General features: G+C 44.0%; 1 protein-coding gene across 1 annotated transcript; it reads left to right on the top strand.

Annotated features, from left to right (window-relative positions):
- Window positions 1–4,223: 4,223 nt before the first annotated feature.
- On the top strand, window positions 4,224–4,948 carry LOC123430818 (FCS-Like Zinc finger 2-like). Its single transcript, XM_045114655.1, has one exon. It carries the CDS (start codon window positions 4,345–4,347, stop codon window positions 4,633–4,635), a length of 291 nt encoding a protein of 96 aa, XP_044970590.1. The 5' UTR covers window positions 4,224–4,344; the 3' UTR covers window positions 4,636–4,948.
- Window positions 4,949–13,753: the final 8,805 nt, after the last annotated feature.

Below are 13,753 nucleotides of genomic sequence, written 5' to 3'. Positions count from 1 at the left end.
TCAGTGTTCGCCGACATGCCGGGACATATTCACGAACAAATGGGGGTCAAATTTAACACTTACCCTTGAAGAAGTTTGGGGAACAGATCTAGTACATCAACACAACCATCATTGTATGCACCACAAATCTACTCAAAACCAAACTTCTATTTCACATTTTCTACTCGAGAACTACTTGAGTCTATGTAGGGGTTCGAGCTTTGTTATGCTAGTAGAAGTGTTAATTAACTAGCCCATTTTTGTGCCAAATAACCTTGGAGTGTAGAGATGTGTGTCAACTTTACAAATGCAGCTCGTGTGAAAGGATGTGGATGTCAGCCTAGAGGGGGGTGAATAGGCAACTTAAAATAATTAGGATTTAGGCTTGAACAAATGTGGAATAAAACTAACATTTAATTACTGAAGCACAAAATCTAAACCAACTAGGCTCACCTACGTGCACGAACAACTTATGCTATGCAAGATAAAAACTAAGTGATAGCAATATATATAACAAGAAACAATATGGCTATCACAAAGTAAAGTGCATAAGTAAAGGGCTCGGGTAAGAGATAACATAGGCACGCGGAGACGACGATGTATCCTAAAATTCGTACCCTTGCGGATGCTAATCTCTGTTTGGAGCGGTGTGGAGGCACAATGCTCCCTAAGATGCCACTAAGGCCACCTTAATCTCCTCACGCCCTCGCACAATGCAAGATGTCGTGATTCCACTAAGGGAGCCTTAAGGGTGGTCACCGAACACGTACAAACAAGGTTGAGGCAATCTACAGAACTTAATTGGAGGCTCCCAACAACACGACGAAGCTTCACCATAATGGAATATGGCTTCGAGGTAACCTCAAATGCTCGGGGAAATCTCCACAACCTAATTGGAGACCCTGAAGCTTGCCCGGAGCTTTACACCATAATGATTGAGCTCTAAGGCACCACCAAGCTTCTAGGACACCAAAGGATCCATGAAGAGAAATCTCTAGGGTAGGAAGCACCCAAGGGTAATAAGCTTCTTAAAGTTTTCACTTCCACATATCACCGCGGAGAACTCAAACCGGTGCAACTACTGGAATGGAAAGAACACACTAAGTGGTCAAGTCCCTCACACTCAAATCCCTTCACAACAACAAAAGCTATGGAGGAATATGAGAGGAAGATCAAGGGGGTCACAAAGAACTCCAATATCAAGATCCAAGGGGTTCCCCTCACATAGAGGAGAAAGTGATTGGTGGAAATGAGGATCTAGATCTCCTCTCTCTTTTCCCTCAAGAACTAGCAAGAATCATTGAAGGGATTGAGAGTTAGAAAGCTCTAAGAAGGTCATCAATGTGGGAAGAACACGATCTCAATGCATAGAGAACCATTGGGGAAGAAGACCCCCTTAAATAGGAAGGGAAAAATCCAACCGTTACCCCCTCAGCCCGAGCCAAAGCGGTACTACCGCTCAAGCAGAGGGAGGCCAAACTAAGAGGGTGCAGGGATGGCAGTACCGCAAGGAGCGGTAGTAACAAGCGGTAGAACCGCCCAACACTATCGCAAAGTCCAGCCAAAAAAGGTGTTGAATTTATGGGCGGCGGTACTGGCCAGCGGCACAAGCTGGGCCACTACCGGCCTGGAGCGGTTCTATCGCTGGCCTAGGCGGTACTACCGATGATAAGAGGTAGTACCGCTCGAGGGAGCGGTACTACCGCTTGGATCATGCGATGTAGACCACACGCAACACCGGACAACCAGAAGTGCCATATCTTTCACATACGAGCTCCGAACTGAGCAAACTCAAGCTTGTTGGATTCAGGACGACAAGAGCTATGCAACACTGATGTGAGACCTCTATAAATGAAGAACGAACATGATCTTAAGAACATGCAGTTATGAAAATGCTAATGATATAAAGATGTGAGACCTCAATGAATGAAGAACCGGCAGAAACTCCAACATCGAAAACATCATAGAAGAAGCACATGAAATCCATTTTCTATGAACTCGAGCTTGTCATAAAGATGACCATGAGGTCTAAAACTCACAAAAAGAATCACCAAAAAAGAACCAAGAAAGATGATGCAAGAATGAAAATGGTTTGAGCTCTCAACGAACGATACGATCAAGCTACTCACTCGAGAGCCCCCCTTGACATTACGGCAATCTATCCTAAAATAGAAAACCCTATCAATGGCAAACATATACCTTGCACCTAGTCCACTTGAGCTAGATTATGACGATCTTGACTTCCTCAAGGTGGACCACCTTTCTTGATTGCTTTGGCTTGATGAAGACTAGTTGATTGCTCCCCCATACTCACCATGGGTGAGCCACTCTTCAGCACATCTTCACAAGTCCATTGCCACCACAATGGAGGGCAAGTTTCAAGCATCATATCTTCGTGATGTTTCACTTGAACTTGCACGCCGCAATCTTGATAACAATCACCACTTGATGTCATCATTCATGGGTTGTATGAGATCTTCCTCTTGACTCAAGCCCATGGAAACACACCGAACCCCACATAGAACTCTCACAGACCATGGGTTAGTACATAAAAGCACAATGGACAATGCTTACCATACCATCGGATCACTTGATCCCTCTGGTACATCTTGTATGCTTTCTGTGTTGATCAACTTGATGTACTCTTTGACTTAGTCTTGATCAACCATGTGTCTTTATGACCATTCTTTGGATATTGCCTTGAATACCACATTGGTCATCATATAAGCTCCTTGAAACCAACAGATGGACTTCAAGAAGTGTCTATGGACAAATCCTACGAATATAACTTAAGGCAAGCATTAGTCCATAGGGATTGCCATCAATTACCAAAACCACACATGGAGAAATATGCTCTAACACCCTGGTTTTCTGTTGTGTGCTCTACACTCGGATATGCTACCGCTGAATGAATAAATGTCGGAGAGCAAAGTTTTTAAAACAAATTGAAACATGTCTCCCACATCGAACCTGACAAGTCGGACCATCCCAAACCTTCCCAAATTGACCCCCTCCCTTGGACTATCCTCTCTCTTCCGCCCTTCCTGCTCATGTGTTGCCGCCAATCTCCTTGCTAGTGTCGCTCTTGCGACGCCATCCACGGTGCTCAGATAGATACTGGGTCCGTTGAGTCATGACGCCGTTTTCGAACTCGGAGAGTTGTGCACGCGAGGACCATTGATGTGGAATTGACCTGATTTTTCAATGAGAGTGGGATAACTATCAATTTGATGGATTAAGAGCTTGAGGATCCATTTATAACGTACCAGATGATACATGAGAGCATTACTAAACCAATTAGACGATGCCCCACGCGTTGCGTCGGGAGCCTTGTTAAAATATATATGGATGACAGAAGACTAAAATTAATGTAAAAACAAATATAAAACTTTCTTAGATGACTTATTTCTCTTGAAAAATAATGCACGAGGTGGTATATTTTGCATGAGGAGTTAATGAAAAAGTAACTTATGACTTCATGCATGACTTGATGATGTGGCATTATTGCATCAAGAAGAAAATTAACAAGTAGGTTGTAACTATTTAAGAATAGAGGACCTCTGACAATTATTGACCTTGGTGTTGGAATGATCAACGTGAACAACAAAGTTTGAGTTCCTGGAAGCAATTGAAGGACAGACAAACTATGATACTGCAATCTTAATTGCGAATGTAAATTAAGCACCCAATAAAGACATGATTGTTAGTAGAGAATCTGAGCAAGGTGATAGTCCTAGACGTCCCACGTATGTGAAAAATCTTTCTTCATTCAGGTATGCATGGATTATTAAATGATTTGCCGTTGGTCATGTTTGAATTGTTCGGTTGTTTGATTTTTTTTAACTATTGCATTATTGTGTGCATTATTTATTGTTAAATGATCTATGTCACATGAGTTGCATATATTAGAAGAAGGAAAATACGGGATACTGTTGACGAACTAAGGGAATTCAAATCCCCGCTGTTTACCGACTTGCGGGGACATATTCACGAACAAATGAGAGTCAAATTTAACACTTATTAGTTATTACGCTTGAAGAAGTTTAGAGGACAGAGGTAGTCCAACATCACGACCGTCACTGTCTACACCACAAAATTTACTCAAACCCAACTCTATTTCAGATTCTCTACTCCAAAGGAAGCTCGGCTAATTTGACATAAACAATCGACAACTGGCTAAAGCCACACGCTCAAGAACAGTCCTGTGCTTCGCCTTCCGTCCGCACGCACCATAGACCATATATACCCGAACCTTCCCCTCCGCTTCACCCAACTCGCTCGCGCCCCTCTTCCTCTGTCTCCCTCCCTCCACACCAGAAGCATCAAGCAATCGCACCACCAAGCTTTGCTCAAAACTCGCCGAGAATGGCGGCTTCAGCACCCTGCTGCTTCTTCTTCGACGCGGAGCCGCTCGGCGAGCCCGGCATGCCGGCGCTGGACGCGTGCGCGCTCTGCACCAAGCCACTGGCGCGCGACAGCGACATATTCATGTACAGAGGGGACACGCCCTTCTGCAGCGAGGAGTGCCGCGACGAGCAGATGCAGCTCGACGCTATCTGCTCCAGGCAGGCCGCCCGGAGGCAGCAGCGGTTCTCGTCGGGCTCGGATGCCCGGCGCTGGCATCAAGAGTCCGGGAAGGTGCCCGTCGCCAGCTAGCCGGCAATTAAAGCCTGCTCGTAACCCAGTAGAGTAGAGCTTGGCTTGAATCGACGGCATCCGAAGAATCGCCGATCTGGCTAGGCAAAGGCGCTTGCTGTCTCCGGTTTGTATCTCGCCTGAACCGGAGAAGTAGTGAAGGATCTGAGAAAGTTCATGTGCTGAGGCTCCGGCCATCTGTGTCGCCCACTGGACGCATCCTTTTCATGGCTCCTTTTTGCCTCTCCGTGCGTGTTTGCTTCAGGCTTTTGAGCCGCGGTTGGCGGCCAGCCACCATCTGTAAATCCCTATTTCAACACGAATCTTCCCCAAAGATGATAACCTGTATGAGCTTTACATTTTCCGATCACCGTTCATCTTTGGATCGATCATGTGCCTCAACGTAAATCGAGTACTCGTAGAGCATCTAGGCCGCTTGAACGAGATTGTGTGGCTTATTTATGAATCAAACGATCGTGCAAAAATACATCTGTTAATCTTGTAGACAGGAGCAGGACAAGATTTAAGAAGATTCCGACGTAGTTGCGTTAGTGCACGCTACAGGTAAAGCTGAGGAAAAATACATGAAAAATGATTCGTTAAACATTCAACTTTTGAGTTGTTGATCTAACGATTTTCCTTCGTCTCGGGTAGTCAATATGAGAGTTAATTGCATGTTGATACCACAAGTGAGTATCAAGTCTCGGTCACACAACAACAAATCGATCTAAACTCCATATAAACGCATATTGATAGGGAAACTGAACGGCGGGGCCCTACTGTCAGGAGCCAGCGTGGCGAAGAGGCACGTGTCCGGCAGGTGACTAGGACAAGTGCGGCTCGATCACTAGATTGCGCCGGGTTAATTCGCTCTTTTCTCTCGTTCTTGAACCCTAGCTCTCATTCTCTCTCTTTCACGCACATCTCACAGTCGGCCGTTGGCGACTCTGGGCGACAGTGCCGGTGGTTGTAGTAGTGGTGGCGGAAGTAAAGATCTTCCCGCCTTTGTAACCATCATGGGCGGAGGAATTGACTGTGGCGGCTACTCCAACGATGACAACGGGTTCCTGGAGCTGACACTATCCATGGAGCAACGGGAACGACTGGCGAACATTGGGTACCCAACCCTACTACAAGCCATCACTGGACGCATGGAATCGACTTGTCCTTTAAGTTTCTTAGTTCTATTCCTTCTCTGTTAATTTCTTCACTATAAATTGGGGATTAGGGTTAGGCTTTACTGATTTGCTGAAATTGGCTTTAATTTGTAGTTTGTATGATAACATTTGGCATGTTAGGATCCATTTTGTTGCTCGGGAAAATATAAAGAGTAAGCCATGCAATTTAGATGAAACATTTCTGAATATTGTTGCATTGATGGAGACACAAAGCCATAGAGAGCAAGGCCTTAAATTGATAAGTAGTAATATTAAACTACAGCAAATCAAGAGGCGGAATGAGGGGAGTATGATGTTAAATTTGTTAGTTAGGGCAAATCTCACAGCCCACAAGTACAACCAATTGTTTATCAAGCACCGGTTGTTCATGATCTCACTGAACCTCATGTGTATGTTGTTGATCAACAAGGAAATGTCTTTGAAAGTTAGTGCATCAGCTCAAGATCAGCAAGGAAATGAAGAGAGCAGGAATGTTAAAAAGGACAAGCTAAAATATGTTGTGGAAGAAGAAGAGGGATACGGGAGTCATGATGCTTTCATTTGATTCCAAGGGTCCATATGACATTGAAATATGCATTTATACGGAGTTAGATCGTTTTATTGCCGCCTGACTCGAGACTTAATACTGACATGTGAAAAAAATAATAAAACATACCAATTTGTTACCAATTATGATACCAGCATACAGTTGACGCTCAATATGATATGGACTTAATTCGCATTGTCATGCACGAATAGTACTAGCACTCTATTTTCATCTACGAGCAATGTATTTTTGACAATCTTCTTGTTGGTAAATGCATAGATGGAAAACAAACATTGCAACTGAACATTTTCCATTGGCCTTCCCCGGGCTGATGACCGGGGAACAAATAGTGCTACATAATTTATAAAGCTTCAACTTAGTATTAATTCTTGAGTGTATAAGGCATGTGTCAATGCATCATCTCTTATCACGTTATGATAGAAGTATTAATAATTTAATGTACAATCATGTCAATGCATTGTTTTTTATGAATTGTATGTATATTTAATAATTTGGGGTAATGCATGCATATGATTAGGCTAGAACTATTTTTTGCTTATGGCCACATTCAAGGGTTGTATGTTAGGTAAGATACAACCTCACTTTTTTTTTTCATTAACTAGTATGCCACATCAGCAAAATGCCTATGATACTGCGCTAAGAAACTAGCATTGGCAGAGGACTAAGAGTATCTATAGGTAAATTCATCAAATTGACCGGACGGGCATCGGAACCACTAACCGGATAAGAGAAGGAAACAAAAATTTAACCCAACCGACCCTTGAAAACCTCCTTAAATGTCCAGGTTGTCCGACATCCGTCATATTCATCCCATATATGGGGTGAGTATGATGAGTGTCCGGGCATGTACGATCAATGGCCATGCGTACGTTACGTAGAATTCGACCCATCACAGACCATCTTTTTCTTCTTTATTATTTCTTTTCTTCTCTTGCTCTTTATTCATCGATCACACATGTGATCGTACATATAAGGAAAAAGTAAAATACATGGCTACTTTAGCAAAAAAAACTAAGGAGTCAGAGCAACTCCAACCACGAGACCCAAACGAATGTGTGCTTTATCCGCGCTTTTTCCATTTGTGTCGGCTTCGTTCGCCTTCTTTTTCAAATGGATCGGTCGTGCGCCCAACGCGACTATCCATTTCTCATCCGCGCGGTAGGATTGCAGTTGTTTTTTATCATATTGATAAATATTATAAATGGTCTTGATTAATAAATGTTAAATGCAAAACATTACGTAGTTCAAGAATTACAAAATTATCTCATAGTTGATACATTTAAAAAAAAGGTTGCCGATATATCTACTAGTTGCCGGCATGAATCCACATACGCTCAATCAAATCATTTTGTAGTTGCATATGAGTATTCGGGTCACACATCTTGTGATGAAACTCGACGAACTATGCAAACCTTGCCTCTCCTCCATGCTCACACACAACATTGTCACCCCGAAACTCAAACCTTTGATCACACAAACGTTCTGGGCGTTCATCCCCTACAATCATGTCGTGCATGATCACACAATCACAACACCTCCCATAATTTCTGTGTGCTCCATGTTCTAGCAGGATATCGAACGATGTCCCATCGAGACTGAAGAACGCCAAAGGCACACTTTACATCTTTTCTAACACTTTCTTGCTCTTGAATGAATTTCTTTCTCTTCTCTCCTACGGGATTAAAGATTGTCTTCACAAGAGTAGACCAACGTGGATAGATAGCGTCAGCTAGATAGTATCCATTAGTGTATTGGTCGCCATTGATCTCAACATTACCCTCTGGGCAATTTCCTTCAGCCATCCTAGCAAATACGGAGAGCGTTGGAGCACATTAATATCGTTGTGAGATCCGGCCATGCCGAAGAAAGCATGCCAAATCCAGAGATCTTGGGAAGCCACGACCTCAAGTATGACAGTGCAAGCTCGGACATGTCCCTTATACTGCCCTTGCCAAGCAGAAGGACAGTTCTTCCACTTTCAATGCATACAATCTATGCTACCAAACATCCGGGAAACCCCCTACTCGCATTCATCGACAACAACACTGATGTATCGGTAGTTGTTGACTCTCTCAAGTACTCTGACCCAAAAACAGCTATGACAGCCCTGCAGAATCTATACGTGGACACAAGGTAGGTGGGCTCAGTCATCCAGACATACTCATCAATGAGATCGTCGGAGACTCCATATGCAAGCATCTGAATTACAGCACTGCATTTCTGATAAGAGGGGAAGCCAATCTTTCGTAGGGCATCCGTCTTGCACTCGAAATAGATCATACTCAACCACACCCTCTCGAATACTGTTGAAAACATGTCCATCCATCCGAAAACGGCGACGGAACAAGTGATGTTTGAAGAGAAGATTTGGGGTCTCATTATAATCTTTCCAGAGTAGGAAAGGGCCACTCTCCCGGTTGAGATTGAATGCAGGCGTGTGCCCCAGCATGGAGCCCTTGAACCGTGGCCGCTTCATACTGACGTGGCCATGGACGACCAACTCAGCCGCCACCATCTCCTCATCATCAGATGAAGAATCATCCGAGTCCAAAAGGACGTACGTTGTAGAAAGACATGCTCATCATCGAAGTCTATTTGTACCTTGGGCAAACATCGAACACCTTGTGGGCGTGGTGGAAGACACCGGTCGGCAAGGAACCTCTCGTCGAGAGAAATTGGCGGAGCTTGGCGGTGGTTGCGGGAGACGAGGCTGCTGGAATGAGTCCACGGCGCGAATGGCTAGCGGTGTCGAAGGAAGCGGGCGGTGGGGTGGGAGGCGGGGGGAGGGATGGGGCGGGCGGGTGTTTTGGAGGCGAAGGAGGAAGAGGCTGACGTACGTGCCACCGAATGGCGGGAGAGGAGAATAGGAGGGCGGGCGACGAGCGTGTCCCCTTCGTGTCCGCGGCGACGCAAAAGCCGCCCAAATTTAGGCATGGAATGGATCACGGCAGACAAAAAGCGAACATGCGTCCGTTTGGGTCGGCACGTTGGGCTGTATTTTCTGTCTGTGACGACCCAAACGTACACGGACGGACAAAATGGATCGCCCGATTAGAGCTGCTCTCAGTACGGATATGCCCGGACACTGACCGGGCGCGGGCGCGGGTGTTTGAGGGGTCAAATTTGTTCAGTTCTGCTTTATATGCCCTAAGCTAACAAAGTATTGGGAAAAAATAGAGGAAAATATTGGTTATGCATTGTGCATTCACATTATTCTCCATTTTGACTGCCCTTGTACGAACGGGAGTACTCTATTTTGAACGCGTCTAGCAAGCGTACCGATGCTCGTTCGCGGTCGCGAGCGCATCTGCTAGAAAAGGAAAGAGCCCCACGTACCTCGTGAGGACAGCAAAAAAAGGAGACCAAGTACATTTATTAATGTTTCAAATAATTTAAAAAGTCATAACTTTTGATTCGAGTGTTGGAATTTAGATTCATTTTCACTATTGGGTTTCTTGCAACGACTTCTTCAAAATTATATCTCATATGAATACGTTTCGATAAAAAACATTGGAGCAACTTTGTGTGTTATAGAGGCAACTTTAGTCTTATAAACAAGCAACTTCTCCCCCTTCTCCCTAGTATGACTACCTATCATCAAAGGATTCTTCTAAGTTGGTTATCATGACTATTAATTGACTAGATTCGCTTCTGAAAGCTTTACATATTAGTCAATGGTCTTGGTAAAGTTTGTGTTCATGAGGATTGGGTACATGGTTTTAGACAACTTGTACAGTTGATTGTGGGGAACTAGATATATGATTTTAGACAATTGTACGTTTGATTGTGGGCAATTGGATACATGATTTTAGGCAACATTATGATTTTAGGCAACATTATGATTGAATGTATGCTACCATGACACCTAAGTCAATCAAACTCTCTTTACAATTCAGACCTGTTTTCACGGTCCGATTTCTTGAGACAACTCTAGTGTTATGGGGAAACAACTCCTTTTTTTATCCAAGTAGGCTTCCATCTTAGATTCTTTTGTGTAAAAAGATAAAACCATACAAAACATGAGTCCTCTTTAGTGCTACATGCAATCAACTTCACTAGGCTCTTTGTAGTACTTTTGCTAACAGTATCCGAGAAGTTGTTTGTATGTAACACTAAACACACCTCATGTTTTTGTGACTTTATGTTTTTACATAAACCAACCTAATAGGTAGTCCTACTACACACAAAAAAGAAGTTGCTTCCTTATAACACTGAAGTTGCTTCCGTCGCACACAAAGTTATCCAAAATGAAGTTTATCAAAACATATTCATGTCTAGTTTTGAAGCATTCGTCCCGAGAAACCCAACCGTGAAAACGAATCTCAATTTTAACACTTGGTTCAAGAGATATAAAAAAAATTTAAATAAGAAAAATAATTAATTACGCTGGAGAAGAAAACCAATTGCGTGCCGGTTTTTTATACTTCTTATCACGTAAGCTCGTCACAGCTAAAAAGTGCAGCTACACTTATTAGCATTTGGCCTCAATTTTGGTCTAAGAGTTGTACTTTCTCTTTTTGACGATCAATATTTATTGTGTTAGTAAATGCATGAAGCAGAAACAAAGGTTATCTTTTCACCGGAACTCATATTCCTACTTAGTACGAAGTTAAAAAAAAGACTCTACACACTAGTAGTTTATTTGCATTGCAACCACGCGCATATAATTCTAGCTAACTATTGTCAGATTGAAATATCAGTACTCACTGACTGCACGGTTGCAAGTCTAATGACTATAGCACCCTTTTCTTCAAAAAGGAGGAAGACCCGAGCCTCTACATCTCCACGATGTATGCAACCAATTTATTTATTATTCATCAAAGACCTTATAAACAAATACAACGGTAGATTTAAAGCCATCGTCTAAACAATATCCCTCGCTACTCCTATCAAGTTGATGAAGGAATGATGATAGTCTAAATCTAATATCAAACAAACCTCACAACCAAGCATAACATCTAAGATATGAGACCCCAACCGAACCACTTGCTGGGTATAGGGCACACACCGGTCCGACGCACTCTCACAAGCCGTCGTCGCCAACTCTCACCAATCCATCTTCACAGCTATACTAACGCATCAACCTTGCCTGATCTAACTGTCGTCGACGCCGCCACGGTGCCACACAACCCCACCGTCCTGCGCTGATCTATCCAGCCACATCCATCGTCAAGATCCAAGTGCACCATGCCGCCAATACTCGTTGTCATTGACACGCTAGATACAATGTCGCTCCTCCTGTCAACCTCCCTACCGTCGCCACTGCTGGAGCTACCCAGAGCCCACCATCCATATCACCTCTCTCCGAACATCTCAGCCTCCCTGGCCCCTCCATGAAGGTTACGGCGCGCAGGACAACCCCCCCCCCCCCAAATCCAGTCTGAATTTTGGACTTTCGTCCGCAAGGTGTTCGGAGGTGGATATGTGGGACTGATATGTATTCAACGTATCGATAATTTTTAAAAAAAATTCACAGTGTTATATTATCATTCTTGGATGTTTTATGATTATTTTATAGCAACTTTATATCATTTTTGGGACTTTCTTTTGCGGTGTGTTTGTTGGGATCCGATGAATAGTGAGTTTATGATCACATCTATGAAAACATATTCATGCTTGATTATTATAGCCTCGTATTTCTTCTCCGATATTTTCTTTTTGTCTGGCCAACTTGATATTTTATCTTGCAATGAGAAGAGGTGCTTTGTGATGGGTTCGATCTTGCGGTGCTCAATCTGAGTGACACAAAAAGACATGACACGCATTTATCGTTGCTATCAAGGATAAAACAATGGGGTCTATTCCTACATGAATAGATCTTGTCCACATCATCTCATCGTTCTTAAGGCATTAGTCCGTTTCTCTATGAACTCAATACACTAGATGCATGCTGTATAGCGGTCGATGTGTGGAGTAACAGAAGTAAATGCAGGTAGAAGTCGGTCTACTTCTCTTGGACGTGATGCCTATATACATGATCATTGTCTTGAATATAGTCATAATTATTTGCACTTCTATCAATTGCCCAACAATAATTTGTCTACCCACTGTTTACTATTTCTCGAGAGAAGCCATTGGTGAAACCTACGTCCCTCGGGTTTACTTCACATCATTTATTCGCAATCTCGACTTTGCTATTTGTGTTTCTACTTTATTTGCTCTTTTATTTTTCAGATCTATATTATCAAAAACCTCAAAAATACCTTGTTGCGTTCTATTTCCTATCACTCTTATTTGTATCTATCAATCTATCCTTCCTTTACCCATGAGTGACTCATAACCCCTCCACGCGTTGGGTTGCGAGGATTTGCTATTTGTTTGCAGGTGTTGCTTACATAGTCTTGTGAATCTTCCTACTCGATTGATACCTTGGTTTCTTAACTGAGGGAAATACTTGTCGTCGTTGTGCTACATCACCCTTCAAGCCCGGAGGGGAACCAATGTATCTGCGAGACGAAGCAGGGACCTCGACTTCACTTCCACGAAGGGTAACTACGTTTGAGGGACGCCGCCAATGCCGGGCCGGACCAGCCGGACAAACTTTCCTCCGGACCCCATCCTATACCACCAAACCCTCGCCTTCTCCGGATCCGACAACGAGCCAAGAACCGAAACCTACATACATAAGATTGCCATGGGGCTCAACACAACATGAGTCGAGGAGAACATTCACAGTAGATATCTAGGCGCCGAGTCGGTCGATCTGATGTGGCCAACATCAAAAAATACCACCCCGTATCGATCGACCGTGTCCACAATCATATCGAGATCCGATCTGAACCTGGCGGCACCCACAACCACCTGACCGAGCCCATCACGTAATCGTCACCATGCCGCGGGATGGGATACCGTCACCGCCGCCGCACCGCGCAAAACGTCGATAAAGGTAGCTCGCGTGCCACGCTGCCGGACCCACGCAAACCAGCGCCTCCTCACGATCCAGGTGTTCTGCGCCGGTTGAGACGCTTGAAGGGGAAGAAGTCCCCTGCCGTCTTGCCGGCCAGGCTTTGCTTGGTGGCGCTGCAGACTGCGACGAAAAGGGTCGGAGGTGGGAGGGCTCGAGGGGGAGGGCGGCTAGGGTTTCCCCGGGTCGCCCATGGGGGCGGCGGGGGGGGAAGAAAAAGTGGTTTCCCCTCATGATTGTAGAGTAAATAGCATAAAACTACCAGTTTACACACTAGGGTTTCAAAAAATACTGGTTTTTATTTTATTTTTCTCACATAACTACCGAACGCGTGGTCGGCTGTTTCAAAAAACCCCAAACATCCACTACTTTACAATTGATCGTGATTATGACAATTAGGACCCGCACGTAAGAAAACTGATAGTCTCACCGTTTGTTTGCCCGTTAACTGACATGTGGGTTCCACATGTCAGCTCTCTTCTTCGTTCTCTTCACTCCTCCGGCCTCTTC

Source organism: Hordeum vulgare, chromosome 2H (assembly GCF_904849725.1).
Source record: "Hordeum vulgare subsp. vulgare chromosome 2H, MorexV3_pseudomolecules_assembly, whole genome shotgun sequence".
In the NCBI taxonomy this organism is placed as follows: Eukaryota; Viridiplantae; Streptophyta; class Magnoliopsida; order Poales; family Poaceae; genus Hordeum; species Hordeum vulgare.
The sequence above is the reverse complement of the archived record's forward strand: the minus strand, read 5'-3'. Positions and strand labels throughout refer to the sequence as shown.